The sequence below is a fragment of the Megalobrama amblycephala genome, linkage group LG6 (assembly GCF_018812025.1).
Source record: "Megalobrama amblycephala isolate DHTTF-2021 linkage group LG6, ASM1881202v1, whole genome shotgun sequence".
Classification (NCBI taxonomy): Eukaryota; Metazoa; Chordata; class Actinopteri; order Cypriniformes; family Xenocyprididae; genus Megalobrama; species Megalobrama amblycephala.
Genome location: NC_063049.1, coordinates 23,952,968 through 23,974,603, shown reverse-complemented (window position 1 = coordinate 23,974,603; position 21,636 = coordinate 23,952,968). Strand labels below are relative to the sequence as shown.

At 36.8% G+C, this 21,636-nt stretch overlaps 1 protein-coding gene across 7 annotated transcripts in view; it reads right to left on the bottom strand.

The window, feature by feature from the left end:
* The window catches only part of lrp1bb (low density lipoprotein receptor-related protein 1Bb), a 351,504-nt gene that overhangs the window by 238,627 nt on the left and 91,241 nt on the right, over positions 1-21,636 (bottom strand). For all 7 annotated transcript variants that reach the window (XR_007185289.1, XR_007185290.1, XM_048193502.1 and 4 more), the window contains exon 2: positions 10,767-10,889. Coding sequence is in view for 5 of the 7 variants with exons in the window: in XM_048193502.1 (XP_048049459.1) it covers positions 10,767-10,889 (123 nt within the window). In the remaining 2 variants the exon portion in view is untranslated. The remainder of the gene's footprint in view (positions 1-10,766; positions 10,890-21,636) is intronic.

Sequence of the window (21,636 nt, the reverse complement as noted above, 5' to 3'; positions counted from 1 at the left end):
TACTAGACTGTGTGGACTAGCTTTGACTCTCTGAACAGTGGCCGCGTTTTTTGTGACCACGGACGGTGCACGTGTGCATAGGGCCATGGGCCGAACGCGTCTTTCCACGCTCACAGGCAAACTAGTATCTTTAAAAGGCTCGCTCAACTGTGCACAAGAAATGAAGTATACCTGGGCCTTAACCGCTACAAAATGAAGTGGACTAGTCTGGAGCTGACGGCTTACATCAGGAAAAATATGGGGGGCATCTGCATATATTGGCATCTATATATATATATATGAGCAATATCACACGAGTAGCCATGCGATATGGCTGTATATCAGCACGCTGTGATTCGTCCGTTTATACAACAGTTCGACGGCACGAGTGTGTAAATAAATAAGAACAACAACGGAGTGTCTTTAAAACCCTGTTTTGTGCAGCACTACTTCCTTCCGCCACAGATTCAAATCTCAGGTTGTCAGTTGGACCAAGCCTCCGTTACTAACTCTAAAACGTCACTTTAGAACTAGTAACGAAGGAACGTTGAGTCGCTTCATTGAAACACATTGAATTTTGTACAGTATTAGAGAGAGAGAGAGAGAGAGAGAGAGAGAGAGAGAGAGAGAGAGAGAGAGAGAGAAGGCTATTACCTGTGTCTGATATACTGCATTACATTCATTCTTCAAGTCGATGTCCATAATATTATATCCTTTATACAAATCCGTTTGAATGTCCGCTGAGGAAAGCGATCTTTGTCTTTTTTACAGCTTTGGGAATTTTCCATAGCATCCATTACACCACAGCGCTAAAACAACTTCCTTTTGCAAAAGTTCCTTTCAATTTAAAAGTTTCTTGTGCTTCACTGACTCATTCTCCTGTAAAGTGTTGCCGCCATCTAATGGCGTATTAATGTAATGTTCACTCAATCCATATTACTTAATGGACATATTTATATAAAATAATATTTATTGAACAACAAATAAGCACAATTATACAGTTCAGTCAAACATAAAGCACTAACGTTAGTTATTAAAAAAAAAATAGGTCACCATTTACGCTGGTATGTGGGTTTTACAAATATTTAACGAATGAAAAGGATTTTAAAGAGCTTGTGACAAAACCTCCTAACTCCATTGGATCCTCAAACTGTCAATCAAACCTCATTAATCTGCCTCACCTCCTGAATGAAATGCGCACGCAGTTTGGACATCTCCTCTGAGCAATGCAAAGGTAAATAAAGACCTGATGTTTGAAAAAAAAATTGTAAAGCGTTTTCTTTACTCAAAAAACCATATGTTTATAAAGTTTAATGTTTTACGTATTTAAAGAGCGGAGAAGAGTCTGATATGTCCCGTCTAGTTGTAGCCAATATGCTATATAAGGATGTAACGTAACGTTTATTATTATCAAATTTAATATAGCACAATTCGACTTGCTCTGGAACAAATAATAGATTAATAAGACCAAAGATTGCCCGTTTTATGTACTCAAATTGAATTATGTCTCCTGTTTAACCACTATAAGAGCCAGCGGCAAATCCCCGAGGCACTGGCCGAGATGAAGCTGTTCTCGGCGGTTACAGAAGCACTGAACGGCCGCTGACGAACTCGAGATCGCATCTCCGAAAACGTCAAAACAAATTGTAAAATAGGCGCTGTTATTAAATATGTGTCACATATTTTAGGTCTAAACAACTACATTCTCGCCTAAAAAACTATTAAAACTACAGTTCGTGGTACAAGTAGTATTTGTAAAAATTACGGTTGATTTGATCGGCCGCCATGACGGTCACTTCAAGCGGAGTGATACAAACGATGAAAAGGCAGTAGGAGTGCTGTTATCACTGAAATATCGCATGGCTATCAGCCAATCAGATTCGAGAACCAGACAGCACTGTTGTATAAATATATATATATATATATATATATATATATATATATATATATATATATATACACACACATACGCATACATGTATGAAATGACCCAGCTATGATCTTATGAGCTAAGATACATACGCACTGGGTAAAACCTTCACATCTGACTACCTCTCAATTTAGAAAATAAAATCAAGTCTCAACCTTATTTAAGCTGCTCCCAACTCTGCATGCTTCACACACAGACAGTGAAGAAAGCTTTGCCTTTGTTTGGTCTGTCTGTTTGTTTGCTGCCCCCAAGCAGATGGCATCATCCACAGGAAGTGAATCAGCTTGGCTCTCACAGCACAGAGGCTCCCACTAAATTAAAAGGATCATCTCCAAAGCTCCCTGCGTACATGCCAAACCCCCTGGATGTCTGGAGTTATGATATATATGCTATACACACTCACACGCATATATTCAATACATTTTGATAGCCACAATAAGGTGTTGAAAACACATTTTACTCTTTAAACATATACCACTTCATGCTTTTGGAGTTCTGTTGCCTGTGGGCAATTTGTCATGATTTTAAAGGCACAGATTTGGTTTTGAAATTGGTAGAGACATTTTAAAATCAGCCTGTACAGACACATATAAACAACAATTGAGCCATTTTATGTCTATATATGTGGGCTGTAACTGTATCTAACAACTGAGAAAACGAAATGAGAATGTACCAGCATAATGAAATTCCTTGATTTTTTTTATTTTTTTAACTATGTCTTTCTAATAAGCTGCTTTGATTTAGTGCTTGTCTTGATGTTGTGAGGCAAAACAAAAATCATAAGAAAAAAAAATCTGCTGCTTGCGTTCTGAATTTAAACATTCTGCTCATTTCCAGATGAAAAATTGTCCTAAACAATTGCACAATACTCTCTCCTAAAAACAGTCCATGGCTGATGTATTGTTGTCATTTAGATAAGGGATCTAATGCATTTATCTAATGCAATGCTAGTGCTACCCAGTGTATTTTCTCTTCCAAAATGTACTGTACATGCCCTCATAAAACACAGCTCAAAAGATGTTAATCAAGTTAAATGTCACCTGATGATCTCATAAATGTCCCCCGCACAGTCTATTTTGCTAGCATTTCACTCTGTGCTCAGAGGCAGGCGTTGAGGTAAATATTGCATAATACAGAATGCCTGTCTCTCAGCTCAATAACAAGATGCTATGCTACATTACCTCTCAAACCTCCTTTCTGCAGGTGTCAGTTCTCTAGGGGAATAGGCACATTTACTCTCCATTTATTTCAGTATGAGGGGCCATAAGAAACTGCCCTGAGAGGAGTGCTCATAAAATCCATACGCATTTCTATGCATCTTAGATTGAAAGCGACAACAAGCTATTTTTGCAAGACCACCCCTTAATTCTATGCAACCCACATCCAATTTTGTTATATTGTGAAATATGCTCTTTAGCTTTGGGGTCAATTGTGTTTAAGCCTAGGACCCTCAGTGAACAGAAAGACAACGGTCCCCCTTTACATGTTGTATAAAACTGAATGTTGCATTTTAATCACAGCCTAAAATAACATGCATTGTGCAATGTTAATTAATGTACATTGTTCAATATTAATTAATGTATATTACATTTTAATTTTACTGAATAGATGTTAATGTGAAAAGGACAATGAAACACCTAATTTTTTACTTCTTTCTTAAAGGCAGGGTAGGCAAAAAAATGTATAAAAAACTTTTTTTCAAAATTTGTTTAAACTTTATTTATATATCAATACATAATTAAAATGTAAGTACTCTGAAAAAGAAAGTATAAAAATCGAGTGTCTGTAGACCTCTCACGACTGTTTTAAAGACAGCTCATTATTTCCATTCACTCCACCCCCTCCCTTCTGGGCTCCTTCCAAAGCCACGCCCCCAAAACGCATGAACGTGTGACTCCGACCACTGAGCTGGAAGACGCATTATTTACCTGAGACGAGCGGAGAGGAAGGAGCACAGTGCATGTAGTGACATCATGTCAGAATCACATGTAATAAAAATAACTTTAAAATTATGAAGATAAACAAACAAGATGTATTTTAGTACTCACTATCAAGCTAGCATATTGATATTGGTAAAGTTTAAAATATATATTTTTTGATTCGCTAACGAGCTAGTTATCTATAAGGCAAAGCTAAAAACAGGTTGCATGATACACGTTTTTCCATTACCATCATTTACACTGTGATGAAGATGAATTTCGTGTAAGATTCATAACATATACGTTGTTCTACAGATCAACAGAGTAACATACACTCAAATATCAACTCACAACTGCATTGCAGACACAAAATAATAACACACACATACAACAAAGTGTGTACGACACACACAGATACAAGATAAAGACATCAGTAAACATAGGTAGAGAATATAAAAACAAAACAAAGGCGAAAAAAACGTGCAGGTAAACTTGCAGGTGAACATGGTAAAAGACTTAGACAGAGGGTAAAATTATGCACAATTCAACACTATAGCTATCATTATTTATCGTCTCTACTACGGCTCGCTAAGTAATGTTATGTTAGCTATATTACGCAGCTACGTGTGCTAATGACACATGCTTCATGAAAAAATAAACAAAAAAATATGTATGATCAAAATACAAAAAGAAAGATTTACCTGTCCAGCAGAAATAAAGCCATCAAGGAGTCACTTTTCAGCCCCTTGAGTTCCCTCAGTTCTCGCCATCGCTGGAAAGCCACGCCGATATTAACTCGCGTTTTATTTCTTTGTTTATCCAAAGACTTTTTGTTCATTGCCTTTTCTTGTACTGTTACTGTCTTCCTTTTTTTGCCTGGTTTGCCTTCACTAACTGCATAGGCCGATACTGTGAATTTAGCTTGCTGTTTCTCTGCCATTGTTTTGGTATTCCTAGGATCCGTACCTCTTGGATTCCCCAAATCAAACGTGCGCGCGCAAGTGGGCAGGTCATGTGTGGCAAAAGGGTGGTTGCCATGGTTGCGAGAGAGTGACAGCCGCCTAAGCCAATCCTATGTTTCGTCCCGGATGGAAATAATGAGCTGTGTTTAATACAGATTAAACGGTCTAGAGTCACTCGATTTTTATACTCTTTTTACCAGAGTTCTTACATTTTAATTATGCATGTATATATATAGAAAGTTTAAACAAATTTGGAACAAAATTTCTTACCTACCCTGCCTTTAATGTTTCTTTTTTTGTGTGTCTTCTTATGTCTTCTTATTTTTCATATATTTTTGCAGCACTTCTCTTCCCAGTCTGTCAGTAACGATTTTAGTTCTGGTCTCTATGCCCCTCCTGACAAAAAGTGTGATGTGCTCCGAATGGTCGACTGAAACGATGTGTTGTGATTGGTCAACCGCTTCGAGAATGTTTCGGAATTGCCACGCCCCTTACCATAACCACGAGTTTTAACATACTACTAACTCAACTAAGCATTTAGTTCTGGTCTCTTTGATGCCCCTCCTTCTGAAAAGTGTGATGTGCTCTGATTGGTCGACTGGACCAATGTGTTGTGTTTGGTCAACTGCTTCGAGCATGTTATACCCCTTATCATAACCACGAGTTTTAACATACTAAATCAACCAATTATTTAAATGAGGGATACTGTGACGTGTATGTTCCCGGAAGAAAACTCAAGACTAAAATCAAGGCATTTCAGGGAGTTCAGAAACAGTGATTACTGATATAGAGAAAAACTCCCTTGGGATTGGAGTTTGGGGTGGTTGAAACTGCCGACTGGGGGATGGGGATTAAAAAAAAAAAAAAGAACGAAAAAAAACCCTGCCATTTTCTTATGTCCTGAGTAAAAAAAAAATTCATGTAGGCCTAGAGCTTGTAAAAGTTTAACCCAGGTGCTATGAAGTATAGTTGATCAAAGAAGGGTTTAAGGGCCAGTAATGTACAATTAACTTGACAGATGTCTAAAGAAAACAGCTGTCATCTCTTCAAAAGCAAGAACATCATGTGCTCGCCTTGTGGCTCACAGCCTGCATTGCCTTCCGAGTGTTGTGAGTTAATGCTTTGCCCAGAACAAAAATGAGAACAAAACAAAAATCAATCTCTCTCTCTCTCTCTGTTCAATTCAAACTTCAAGGGAAAAAAAAGAGAGAGTAGAGCAATTTGTCACTGAAGCATGTCTTTGTATTTCCTAATAAAGAACTGCACTCAAGACAAAAGGCGAGAGCAAGCACGTGCACTGAAATGACCCATATCTTTTTGTTAAAATCCTAAAAATCTGTTCTTCAGTGAGCTTTCAATCTTTACGCAATTCCAGCGATACAGAGATTATTTTGGCTGTATGGTCATTCTACTCATAACTCATGTCAAAACATTCACTTTACATTCTCCATTGACCAAAGTAGCAGCACGATGTGCCTGGAAAGCTCCAAGACTGTCATCGCAATATGTTTTTTCTTCATTACAGGGAAGTGGGCTGTCTCCCAGCTCCCCTGATAACCCAAGATGTCGAGCTGGTCCCATAGGGAAGCTGGATGGCCAGCCTATCCAGGTTCCCGCTGGCCATGTGGCACTGAAAATGTGCAGCTGCCCTTCCCTGGAGGCCCTGGGAATGTGGTGATTACATTTCTCTGCGGTGGCAGAACTTGGGCATGCCAAAACTAGAAATACGCACAGTCCAGAAACTGGAACAGCAAAAACATTAACTATACGATGAAAACTAAGGACTTAATATCAGGTAACAGCTATAAGCTCAGATATTGAAAACACCCCAGGTGAATCTTATTATAAAACTAAGAGGATTAAGAATTGAACATAATAATATGAAGCAACTGGAGACATGTATACGCGTGGAGAGGCGAACACTTCTATAGTATGACTTTATCAATAGATTCAGTTTCATGAGAACAAGTAGACAGTCATTTAAGGTGTTGTAAAGCAAGTCTTACTTGAGGAATATTAGAAGCGACATAGTATAATACAAACAGTCCCACTGTGAGGGATACATTAGTTAGAGCTGTACTTGACAATTAAAATAGTTTTCATCAATTTTGAAGCAATAAGATGCTTGGAAATTTCAATTAATTTGTAGATTAGTCTGAGTATTAACCAATGAAGAAGAATGCCAGCTCTGTCTCAGAACGATGACTTTAAAGGGAACCCCTGGTATTAAGACTTGTATGGCTTAATATAACGAAAATGATGTCTCTTACTGAAATACGTAGTTGAAAACCCATGAAAGATTTATGTTATTTAAAAAATCCATGACATATTTGGATAACAGGGGGCGCCATTTTGTTTAGGCGCACAGTGCGTTCTACATCAATGACATCAATTGGTTGCACTTGGTGAGCTACTGACACTACCCCGTTGCTACTTTTACCGCAACACAACTCGGAATATAATATACGATGCCATGCTGTGCAGCTTTTGGTCTTTGTTCTCTTCACTTTAGCCCTGATGCCTTTGAGGCTTTTAGTAGACCACAGCTGAAAGAGCTTACAGTTGCTGATGGATATAAGTGTATGCTTTAACCGCCACGCCTGTCGTGGAGCCTGATGAGGGCAGCCTATAACACAATTGTCTCGATTGAGACAGACTGCCTCAAAGCTTGTGTGTGCCGTGATGCAAGGGATATCTGTGATCACATAACAGTAGCATGTTTAACTGTGTTTAACTGTGTTTAACTGTGAGTAATGCATTCAGGAGACATATCACACGATTTTTACATGTCAAACATACAACAGCAGTTCGAACAGCCACAGAGACGTTTTTCATTTTGTGCTCTGGCTCAAATTGAAAAGGCTGACCGTGTTTTAAAAGGAACCCCATGGATATTAAGACTTGTACCGGTGCACCAAAACATACAGATGAAAAGTATCAAAGGCATCAGGGCTTAAATGGAGAGAACAAAAACACAGTTAGGAAGTTTTATTCATCTACATTCTTCACAACTTCCCATTCTTTTCTCCTCTTATCGATAGTAAAGCAGTAAAGACTTACATCGCTTCTCTTGTGGCTCATCGACTGAAAATTACAACCAAAAGCTGCACAATGTGGCATCGTAGTTGTGTTGCAGTAAAAATAACAATAGAACGCACTGTGCGCCTAAACAAAATGGCGCCCCCCACTGTCCAAATATGTCATGGATTTTTTTAAATAACATAAATCTTTAATGGGTTTTCTACTACATATTTCAGTAAGAGACATCATTTACGTTATATTAAGCCATACAAGTCTTAAAGGTGCCCTCGAATGAAAAATTGAATTTATCTTGCCACAGTTAAATAACAAGAGTTCAGTACATGGAAATGACATACAGTGAGTCTCAAACTCCATTGTTTCCTCCTTCTTATATAAATCTCATTTGTTTAAAAGACCTCCGAAGAACAGGCGAATCTCAACATAACACCGACTGTTACGTAACAGTCGGGGTGTACGCCCCCAATATTTGCATATGCCAGCCCATGTTCCCAACATTATGAAAGGCATTAGACAAGGGCAGCCAGTTTTAACGTCTGGAGCAGCACAGCCGAATCATCAGACATATCCATGATATCATGATATTTTTAGTGATATTTGTAAACTGTCTTTCTAAATGTTTCGTTAGCATGTTGCTAATGTACTGTTAAATGAGGTTAAAGTTACCATCGTTTATTACTGTATTCACGGAGACAAGAGCCGTCGCTATTTTCATTTCTAAACACTTGCAGTCTGTATAATTCATAAACTTCATTCTTTATAAATCTCTCCAACAGTGTAGCATTAGCCGTTAGCCACGGAGCACAGCCTCAAATTCATTCAGAATCAAATGTAAACAGTAACAGTATACAATACTCACATAATCCGACGCATGCATGCCGCATGCATGGCGAACACTTTGTAAAGATCCATTTGAGGGTTATATTAGCTGTGTAAACTTTGTTTATGCACTGTTTAAGGCAAGCGCGAGCTCCGTGGGCGGGGAGCGTCAGCATTTAAAGGGGCCGCAGCATAAATCGGCTCATATTTAATGATGCCCCAAAATAGGCAGTTAAAAAAATTTATTTAAAAAAATCTATGGGGTATTTTGAGCTGAAACTTCACAGACACATTCAGGGGACACCTTAGACTTATATTACATCTTGTAAAAAAAACGTTCGATGGCACCTTTAATACCAGGGGTTCCCTTTAAATAAATGTAGTCCTTTCTATGAAGAGTCAAAACTAATGAAGTGTCCTGGCCTAAAAAGGTGAGCAAAAATTAAAGCAGCCAAAACAGAAAGTGAGGAAAGCTGTGCCACTTTTTTTCCTTCTTCTTCTTCTTTTTTTTACTTAAGTTAACCTCTGGTCAAGGAGAAAAAAGATAGAGGTGAAATTAATGCATGAAATTATGTTTCAGGATATCCACTATCAAATCAGGAAAAAAAGTTTCCAGAACAGAGGACCATATTAATTAATACAAATTCCAGTGAAAGCTATGTCGGTAAGTTGAATCATTGTGGAATATGTGAGCAATTACACTTCAAATAAAACCCATGTTACAATGAGTTAAATAATTAAAATAATAAATAAAATGAAAATAATATAAAAAAGTATACAAAAGATCCATTATTAGACTAAACAAACTGAGATTGTATTATATCACATTCCAACCACCATGGCTGCAGGGAAATATGATGTGAATATGAAATATCAACTACTATCTCCTAGTAGTTGCTCAGACTTTGTGTGGCTGAGGTAGCTTCTTCAGTGCATAAATTATTTGTGAGAACCAAATTTTTTATTGTTTTCTTTGAAAGGTGGATTTTTCTTTGCCAGCACTCTCTCAGATTTTTGGAAAAGAAATTGGCTAGCACTTCAAAAAGACCAGTGTATTTCCAAAGTATTTACTGTATTTAGATGCAAAGCTTATTATAAACATTAGTTGAGTCACTGGCACTGCTTACCCTGGAGCAGACAGCACACTTTACCCCACAGCTAACATTTTGGGAAAATGTTTTGTGTAATCATTAATGGATAATCTTTACCCAAGCAATTTACAGGGTTTAACGTTGGAAATTCGCCAACAAGTCTAAAACATATATATTTTAGACCTGGATTTTGATTTGACATTTTGACATTGACTTTTTCTTATGTGTATCTTCCAATCCTTGGCAGCTGTATATGATTGGCCCTTTCTAAATACATAGATAAATACATAAATAAATTACATGATAAAAATTGTGCACAGCTTTCTAGATTAAGAGGGCTGCACAGCTTACTCACTGATCGTACCCCACTATCGTAAGCAAAATGGTAACCTCAGGGTGCCCAATATGCACAAACACATGAATAAAATTACCCATGCCAGTGGAGTGCTGTTAGTACACTCATGCGATAGTAGTCTGTGATGGCTTCCATAACACATTAAATTCCACTGCACATTTTGTTGTGAAAAGCTGATTGAAATGCATTTCCTATCGATACATAATCTATGATAATGAGCTCCTCAAAATCCCCATGATAAATATGCCTGGAATCCATTCTAAAGCATTATAAATAAAACAGAGTGAACATGATTAATCTAAATGATAATAGAATACCAGTGGTGAGAATAGTTGACCCACTGTGCCTAGAATCTGTAATAAATTAAGCTCTTCTGGAAATGTCTAGCATCTACAGGAAGCAATTGGGCGCACGGCTTTAGCATAAACTGATCAATCTTTTCATGAATACAATTAAATATTAAAATCAGGACAATTTCATTTCTCTAAAACGCCCAGCTTTCATTCCTCACACTTTGCATGTGATGTGCAACCTGGAATTAAACAAGGCAAGGATGTGCAGGATGTGCAGGGTGATGCTGATTTTTGGCGCATGGAGATATGGGAATGTAGAGAAGTTTCAGGAATAATGATCTGTTCTGTGGCACTGTGGATTGGTGTAATGGTTACTTACATTTGTCCAGAACCTCATCAGAACCATCTGGGCAGTCTGGTTCCCCATCACAAAGCCAGTTCTCGGACACACAGGTCAGCTGGTCTCCACACAAAAACTCTCCAACGTCACACAAAATGGGCTCTAATGAGAAAAGGGGGTGGGGGGGTGGAGTGGAGACAGAGATGGAGTATGGAATGAGGTGCAATACAGTCATCAAGTGTCTAAATTACGTGATTGTCTAATAAATATAATGATTAGTAAGCACATGTGAAATGCATGAATTCATACAATGATTCATTATAGTGACATGAATGTAATGACAATTCATTTTACTGAACAGCCAGGCAGGAATAATCTGTAATTAAGTTCAATTTCAGTTTTGGAAACAACTTCTGTCCCTTTTTTCTCCATAATCTGTTGTTATGAGTACAACAGCCTTGCAGTGATGTCCGACAATATTTACAAGAAAAATAAGACAAAAAATATTTGTCAGACTATCGAGCGTCAGGTATCACTCAAATGGGCCACTCATTCCACTTCTAAATTCCTGAATTTCCAAACTGCATCATTTATAAACATGTCAAAATGATTATCATCCAAAATGCTCCAATTCCAATTACAGTTCCAAAATGTTGAGGCAGGAATGCAAGTAATAATTCTATGCACCACCGCTCTCTCTGTCCTTGCTATGGCCCACCACCACAACACACACACACACACAATCCCCGGCAAGCAAATTCAGTATCAAGGGACAGAATTATAAATGTCAAACGGTTTCATCTTGCTCCCGGTTTCTCCCTCTCTGTCTTTCTCAATCTCTCTCCATCTCTTTCAAGCTGCAAGCCTCAAAATTAGGCCACAAACTACTGTATAGAGACAGATTTTATCACTACACCTCTATGTTTAGCGCTGATAGTGGTCCAGTTTGGAAATTGATTTTCCTCAGTATTTTTGTCTTGGTTTCCTTTACAAATATATTAACATTCTTGAACCTTGATACATTAACTTGAGAAGCAAAATGACTTAAGATATTAAGTATTATTTCTGAAAAAAAAAAAAAAAATGCATCAAAATTAAGTGACTTCATGCTTAATAAGAAAAAAAAGTGGGGTAAAAAAATATTTATTTAAAGGGAAAACAAGTTTATTTTGCTTATCTGTTTGGCAGACTTTTTTTCTTGTTTTAAGCATAAAGTCACTTAATTTTTATATATTTTTTCAGAACTCTTATTTTGACATTTTGATTCTCAAGTAAAACAAGACAAAAAAATACTGAGAAATAAAAACATTTTTTGAGTGCAGGGTTGTTTTTAGTTGTACGTCGCACTAAATCTACAGTACAATAAATCTACAGTGCAGTATTTCACTTTTAAAGAAACCGAAAAATCGATGCATGAAGTGAATGTCATTTACTCACCTTCATGTTGTTCCAAACCTGTATGAATTTCTTCTGTGAAACACAAAAGATTATTTTAAAAATGGCTTAGTGCTGTGTTTGTTCATACAATAAAAATCAAAGGGGTTCAATGGTGTTTGTACCCCAATATTCTTCAAAACATCTTTGTGTTTCGCAGTCATACAGGTTTGAAATGACATGGGTGAGTAAATGATGACAGAATTTTCATTTTTTGGTTGAACTATGTCACAAAAAGGAACTGAACAAAGCACTATTACACATGGCATATGTGTTTAGTTATGTTAGAAATATACAGACACACATCTTAAGATGCAGCAACATGGGAATTCAGCACAACTGATTTCACAAGTTCATCACGCATAATTTGAAAATCCCCAAAATGTTATCGCACATCTTACAATAAGAGGCACTGCTGCATTTCTCTCCAGCTCGACTGAAGATTAGTTCTATGGGGAAGAATGGATCTGGCAAATTGTTCAAGAGGTGGGTTCTTCTACAACTGATTCAGTTTCTTTAGAGTCACAGTGGCTCTGAAACTCGGCTGGTAATCTGGCCCGATTCAATTCAATGGCAGCTGCACATCAGTCAAAAAGCAATTACAGGGAATATGATGATGGCTGCCCTCTGTCCTTCGTTTGCAGCAAAATGTTGACTGACAGTTAAAAAAAAAACTTCACCTGAATCAAATTCAACTGGGAGGAAAAATAACCAAGGAGAGGAAATGTTTGGCTACACAGTCAGGTCTCCTGATAGAAGATTTCCCAAGTTCAGTCTGAAGGTATCTTTGCAGCTGAATTGGTTAACATTTTTTAGAAGCATTCCATTTACCTGAGGATAGTGTCTTTTGCAAACAGCAGAAACCCCCAAAAAAGAGACAAATTCAGAACCCCAGAGTGGCCTCTTTCCACTTAATTGAACCTACTTTCATGGGATGTCCTTTAAAGCATAGCCCAATTTGAATTATTGGAATGACCGGTGATGCCCCTTTACCTTCCCTTTTACCTCAAGAGGCCTTCACTTCTTGACTTGAGTGTTTGATGCTTCCACAGCTCTCTGTTTCAATAGATTCTCCACAGACAGTTCAAAACGCGCAGAAAGAAAAACTGCATGAAAACACTTCAAACCTGTCAAGGAAAAAGATCTTGCATCATTTGTTTTCGGAGGCAAAAACAGAATTTACATCTGAAAGGAGCAAATGCTATACCGAACTGCTAAATGTTGTGGTCATTCGGAGATAATTTCAAACAGAAATGAAGAAGGGAGATAAAAATAACAACGGAGCAAAATGGCCCCAACTCTTTGATGAGGTAGCGGTAACCCATTACCATAACAGTAGGAAATGTTCAGTGGAGCCTGGACTGGCATGCTATTATGAGCTTCATTTCTGACACAAGCTGCCACCTCGACGAGAAGAGAGCTTTGGCTCATTAAAGCTCCTCAGCCTTTGTGATTCCGCCAGCTTTCGATACGTAAAACCGTGACAGGGTGCTGGTGAATAGAAGAGATGGCCTTCAGAACTCTGGATGGAGGCTCTGCCAATCTTGTTTGATTAGGAGAACAGTTGTCTGATGCTAGGCGCCTACGCCACCGAGTAAGCTGAAATAATAATCATTTCCATGATGTTGTTCAGTGCAAAAATATACAGAAAAATATATATTCATGGTAGTGTTCAAGTCGAAATATATTGCACAACGTACTTCAAGGGGTGAAAAAAATAAATTTCTAATCTAATTTGGGAAAATGCAAAGTGTATAAAAATATATTATAATTGTCCATTTAAATTTATTTCTCAGGCTATTATATTTATATTGCCAATAATCAACTGTTTTAATATACTTAGGACAGTAAGCAGACAGGAAGCAAAGTGGGAGAGAGAGAGGGGGGCAGTTCGGGAAAGGTCCGAGAGTCGGGACTCAAGCTCGGACCGCCCGTAGCGCAATGACGCAATAGTGTGCTGCCCACGAGGCTATCGGCGCTAACATCTTAACTTATATTTTTAGTAGTGAAAATTTAGTTAGCTATAACTAGCTAATTCAACAAATGCTAATTGGTAAAACAATGCTTTGATAAGATTAGCATAGCAATTGCTGAAAGAGTATAGCATTATAGAACATCTATAAAATACTAAAATTGGGATAGCAAAGCATTAAACACTACTAAATCCCCCTTTTAACATTAATCTTGAAACAACAACAACAACAACAACAACAACAAAACATATACCACTTAATTTTAATATTTATTCCGTCTTTCGAGTGTTATGGCAAAGCATGCTGGGAAATAGAAATCTCAGCCCAGTTTCAGGTAAATTTAAGTTTTTTTCATAAAACTCAAAATAATGAAACCATTCAGATTACTTCAAATTTGTCAGTTTCGGAAACTCAAAAGAAAAAGACAATTCTAAATACTCATAAAAGTTAATTTGATTGAACCAATTAGTTTAAAGTGAGTTTGCCTACTCAAACCAATTAATTATTTTGAGCGTTAGGGTTTTCATTGTACAATTGTGAGGACCATTAATGAGCCTGAATCAATGAAGCTCCAGTATAACCTTCAAAAATGAATTACTTTGCATTTAATTCAAGCCTTAACCGGATGCTCAACAGCTGTTCAAGCCGCTTCAGTCTCATTATCTTTCTAACTGTTCTCTGTCACGCAATGGGTCCAAGACCGTTTTCTTACCTTGATTTCTGAACGCAGCTACAATAAAAAAAAGTCAACCGCCCAGTTTCCAGAAACTCCAGAAAGTCTGCTGAGCCACGGAGATCATTAGTGTCAATTAAAGCCGAGCTGACAGAGAAGAATTGTGTCAACAGCATGGAACTATCCACTTAACTTGCATCAAAAAGTTATTAGGTCGTGTAATTAAAGTTGCTTTTTCATGCCAAGGTCAATGTACATAATATGTGACATTCTCCTAGTTGGATTTCACAGGAAATCTCGATAAAAGTCACTCTAAGGCTGTGAAAATCCTTTGAGATTAGATATGATCCATATAATGCCTCTCTGACACTTGTGAACGGATAAAAATTCTGCATCATAAACCTTGCGTCTAACACAAACACATTCAACCATCATCCGCTTCTGTTTTTGAGCTATACAATCCAAGATGGCCAGTGAGCTGTTTAATTCTCACCTTGACATATACTACATGGTATTTTGATCTAAATGTCAGCTGCCTCAGTTTTGATCAGAAAACCGTGATCAACATTAATATCACCGGACACCTATTACATAAATGTCTTGAGAATGTCATTCGGCAGCAAGATTCACCCATATAACACCAGTGAATGTCAGTGCGAGAGCCGAACTATTTGTTCTGCTTCACTTTTCATTCATATTGATCTGCGTATCCACTGAAAAATCACATCAAATGGGGTTCACAGATACCATGCTTAAGGCTCCAGTTAGTGTCGATGTGCGGCTGGCCAGCTGAATTCAAGGGGGGAGGGGATAATGATGCTCGAAGGTACCGCACATTTACAAATTCCACAAGGCACTCCATCCAGGAAACACATCCTCTGCCAAAAGACCTTTACCATGGCAACTCTGAGCCAGTCGGACTGTGTGTAGCCAGGCTAGCAGAGAAATCAATGGGAAAGGACAACAGGGCCTTCATTAAGCTCTGCCTGACCTTCACTTTTCCAGTGAGGTCATTTTTATTTTCGAAACAACAGCGGGGGCATGTCAACAAATTATCAAAGGGAACACAGTCAGATTTTTAACAGCCATCGCCAGAGTAGCCGACTGCTTGGTATAATCTACCTTGTAAACAATGAATTATTCATGAGTGTGAGTTTAAATGTACAGTCTTCACAAGATATTCTTCCTTTCATGATGTAGCTTGATGCAAGACAAATAAAAGGCACAATCTGATCCTCCGTACTCATCAGATGGATTTAAACTCACAATACATCATAGGCAACTACGCGCTTGTATGCGGTTTCAGAGTTATGTATACAGTGCAAATACAAAAGCAGATGTGTCAAAAGCTATACTGCAAGGGCTCTCAAACTTTTAAACACGTCTGAAACATTTTGTGACTTAACACTGCACCTGTCTAGAAGAATTAAGCAACACACTTCTAAGCGGCGGCATTCTTTAGAAAACCAACCCATTTTACTATTTAGCTATTTAATTATTACTGACTGAAAAAAATGCTAAAAATAAGTGTGAAAAATAGATACAGACAGTACTAGCAATTTAAGGGCACTCAGTCAGTCACACTCATTTTAAGGACCAAATATAGACTCCCATTAAAAAGTTTGGGACCAATGAGATTTTTTTAACAGGTTACTACTTTTATTCAACAAGGATGCATTAAATTGATCAAAAATTACAGCTAATACATTTACACTGTAACCAACAATCTATCTATTTAAATTTATTTAAAATAAATAGTATTCTTTTGAACTTTCTATTTTTTTTTTTTTTTAAATGTAATCGACAAAAAATATTACATAACAGAACTGTTTTCAACATAGATAATAAAAATAATTGTTTTTGAGCACCAAATCAGCATATTACAATGATTTTTTTAGGATCATATAATAAATTTCATTTAATACTATATCAAAATGGAATAAATTATTAAAATAATATTTTGCAATATTATTGTTTTTACAGTATTTTTTTTATTTATTAAATAAATAAATGCATATATACAGCCTTTGTGAGCATAAAATACATTTCAAAAACATTAAAAAAGCTCACTGACTCCAAGTGATAATGTAGGCCTAACCTACAGCTATAAAAATAGTTCTAAAAAGAAAAATTACACTGTAAAAAATGACCGTGATTTTAATGGTAAAAGACTTTAAAAATGCTACGGTGAAAAAACAGTTCAATGGTTTACAGAAAGTTTCCGTACTATTTACAGTGAATAACTGTAATAGATCTAACGGTACATTTAATGCAATTTTACGGTAAAATACGTAAATTAACATTCCCACAATTCCTTGCATGACACTTCACATTTTATGTATTTTCATTGAAATAACTCTGTTTCTTAGTTGTTGTTTTTTTCTAATCAGTTATGTACATAAGGGTTTTATGTTACATCTAACGTTGTTAAATTAATGTTTATTGCATTTATTAAATTTCATGTGTGTTACCATGATGGTCTTTAGCGTTTGTGAATGAATGACACTGTGTGCACCTTCTATATATTAGTGTTGTCCTTCTCAGCTTGTGGAATAGCTGCTTGTGATGAGCTTTGATTCATCATGTGACTCATCACCACTGTGTTTGGTGGTTGTCATTGTATTACAAAGGTACAAAACAGATATTAGTACTTCAATAGGTTGGTAAATTAACATTATATCAGTTAATGAAATATGTTTTTTTTTTTTATCATAAATTTAGTGGAATATTTTTACAATGTGTAAAATAAACAGTTATGAACCGTAATTATTACAATATAAACCTTTAAATTATATGGTTTTGAACTGTAAACTAACTGTAAACTGCTACTGCATTTTTTTACGGTAGAGTTCTGGCAACCACAGCTGCTGTTTTTTTTTTTTTTTTTACCATACATTTTATGGGGATTTCTTTTACAGTCTACATAAAAAAATAATACAATTACAGAAAACAGATATGTCTCACAGAAAGCTTGTACACCACTCAATTCATCTTAGTTTATTTGTCCATTGCAAACGTTGGAGTATGTCTTCACAAGAGACATATTCAAGCTATGAACAGAGATAAATCCAAAGCGAAGTTTGAAGAACAAAAAATAAATAACTAAAAATTTAAATGAGCTTTTATTTTATAGTTGTAAAAATTAAGCTATAAATAAGACACAGTTCATATACATCTCCCATGACCCCATTTGCATCTCTGGTGACATCTGTATTTATCAAACATCAGAATTGTGCAAAATTTCTTTCCTCCACTCAAGGTCACAATGACTGCTGACATTCTTAACAATGCTGAGCCTCATTTATATGTTTATATCCCTTCTCATGCCATGATTATCAATCAGGGGAGATAATGGGCACTGAAGCAGACAGTATGTCACTCCATGAGGTGAACCACCAGTCAAGGTTCCCTAAACAATATGTCTTCCCGAGGAAGCCGTGAAGGGTTCTATTTTCTCAAGATCATTGTTTCATTACAGCCAAGAAAGATTGCCTCTAAAGCACTGATAACAGAAAAGAGCACTCAAACAATACACTTCAATGTTTTAATTCACACAATTAAAATATGTTTTTTTTTTTTTTTCCCTTGAAATCCTTATTACCCATTTTTAAGAAAGAGATAAGAGCCTTTTACTCAAATAAGCACTTGACAAAGACTTTTTTCATCCACTTTGGGCTGTTATTTCCAGTAGGAGTCTCCCGCTGTGTGGGAAGCAGCAGAGGGGGGCTGTGATTAAGATGCCCAAACTCTTCTGATATTGCAGCTTTGCAGTTTATCTGCCGATGAAATCAGCAGGTTCACGCAGCAGGAAATCTCCTCCAGAAGATCTGATTAGTCTCATTCCACTAAAATTGGAGAAGCGCATGTCAGATCTAAATGCAAAGTTAGCGTTACAATATCAAGTTGTAGCCTAAAGCTGCTAATGATTCTGAATCTGAGGTCAAAAATAATGGGTTATAACTGATGTTTTGGGTGAAGTTAATATGTATGTAATCATTACCATGCATGTGGGTGGTAATAAGTACGGATGAATGGGCTAATCTTATAAAGTGTTTTGCCTGTATGCTGAGATCATTTGAAATGCTGCAGTATAATGTGGGCGGTTGTGAATCCTGAATTAAACCGCTGTTCACGCTCTCAGGTGTTCTGTACAGTAAGGGTTTATCCCCAGAGGCAGTACAGGAGGTTAAAACTCGGACTATTTCGTTTGTCTATTTGCATCTTTCCATATGTATGTCATTATTTGGATTCACAGTCCTAATGGAAAAAAAGTCACTTAGCTAATTTGCATAAACCCAGGATACAGCAATTATCAACAGACCCTGCCGTTCTCCAGGGACTTTAGAGCTGTCCGCTCTTACCGCGGGGACAATTAACATAACTGCTTCATCTATTGGAATGCATTTAATCTAAGGCTTTTCCCCACCTTTTACAAGACCATACAAAAACTAGAGCAAATTCAGTCACTATTAAATCCATAAATGATTAGCTAAACTACAAAAAAGCATGTCACTTTTGAATTATGAAGCCCTTGATTTCCAAGCAAGGGCTGGGCTGGTACAGTCATTGCCGCAGGTCTAGAAGCTCAATGAGATAAGGAAATGATGAACGAACTAAAGAATCATTACATAGGGCTGAGTGTGAGAACTTTTCTTCCCATGGGCCTAAAGCTTGCCTTCTATTTGTAATTACTTATAGTACATTTTAGGATCTCATTGACATGCTAAGAGCAAAAGAAAAGGACAATGTGAAAAGCAAAGCTTTTGTTCTGAAGAAAAAGTTTGTTCTGAAGTCTAAAAAGGGAAAAATCCACATAACCTCCAGAAACAGATACTTGTAAATGTGACCTGGGGGAAAAATAGCTTCAAAAGCTTATTGACAGAGGTTTTAAGTGCAGTATTATCTGTATAAGATATGATAACAGCTTAGATCTTTTGATTAAAACTATTTAAAGAGCTCTTAAAAGAGATGTTTTTGAAGCCTGGTGTCAGATTTGGAATGAAAGTATGCTATCAGGAAGTCCAAACTGTTTTGACAACCATTAATAGTAACAATGAGCCAATGAGTGTTTTTTGACTAAATCAATATTAGCTTTACTGTTATATGGGTCCAGTTAGACTCCAATAAACAAGTGGAAGAGCAAAACGAGGCCTGAATGCTTCATTTAAATCCATCATGTGAATCGATCACTGCTTTTTAAAAGCCTTATAAATTGTGAGAAAGGAGAGAGGGTATGCTGGAAATGATTCAATCAATTAGCTACTGCATATCTGCTTCTCCAGGTAGAAGAATGGAGAATATAAAAGTATCTGCTGTGAAAGACCTCAAGAGAGCAGTAAAGTTTGACCTGGCATCAACTATAGAGGAAATAAAGTGATATGGGAGGCTGCATTAAGATAAGATGGTCCTATGCACAAGCATGATACGTCGAAACGATGTACGTACGTGAGGGTTAAGGGTCATAAAGCCTCTGTCATGCTGAATGGCAATTGGCTGAATTGATTTCACACAATCTTGAACCTCGGGGCTCAGTATTGATCCTGCTAACTTTTGATTTTCACACACCATGAACACTCACACAACAGCCCATTTCAAATTATCCATCTTCAACAGCCTGAGGTAAGACAAAAGCAACTGAACTCCAATATCTCAGGATATCTCCAACTGAAGTTTTCTGAAAATTCAAATGCATGCAAACACAGGCTCTGTCAGTCTAGAAAACTAGAAAATTAATAAAAAAAAAAAATTATACAAACAATGATGGGCTATAAATTGGAAAATGGCTATTTGCAATAAGCAGAAATGGTATCTAATTACAGTGGTCAGACTCATTACTTGACATGTGACCTTATACAGCCAGTTAACAATATTGTTAGCAGCACTGTGCATTGTGCTGATCAAATGGATAATATCCAGACATGCCGATTCATCATCATTACAGCATGTAATAGCAGGTATAGCATCTAATATAAATACAGCAACAGCAGATGCATATGAAGAAATCTAGCTCCATTGTAATGGAGGTAGAGCATCACTGAAAGATGATTCATAACTGACTGACATAAAGAGCTTTGAAATTTAATTAATTCATTATGTCGGCAAATAAATCTGTTAATCATAATGCATTCACACCACGGAAGATTACAATAATACTTGGGGAATACAACACAGTCAGAGACAAAGCATTGATGTTTTTGAATTATGAGTGAATGATGAAATGCCATGAATCAGGATAAATAAATTAGAGGTGCAAGATATATTGCTGGCTGATTTGTTTGGTATAACTATATAGTTATACCAAATAAATCAGCCAGCAATATATCTTGCACCTCTAATTTATTCATTGTGAGGTTTGTATACATATATTACAAACCTCACAATTCATATCATTCAGTTCCTGTAACGTGTCTTTTTGTGACTCCGAATGCATCTGTATTCAAACTGTGCATGAAGTGGTGACAGCCCGGGTGCTACAGTGATGGTGTACTCATTAAAGGCCATGGAAAGGGTTTTGAAATCTCCTGGGAAACCCTTAGATGTGTGGATAAAGCTGTACACAGGAAAGGAAATATATGTCCTTTTCAACTAGTGTCAGTAGCCAACTTGTCTTTTCATTCAACACACATTTGCTTCACCAATGTTTTCCATTTTGTTCCCATTGTGCCAGTTTTGCTTGATTTCCACCCTCGGCATCTCATTCTGAGCATATTTACTTTCTAAGTTTACATGTATTATTTACGAATGTGACATTTGGGATTGCTTCCAAATTTTCATTTTTAATATTTTAAAACAACAGTTGCTGAGAAATATTCCTTTTGTTGTATCTGGA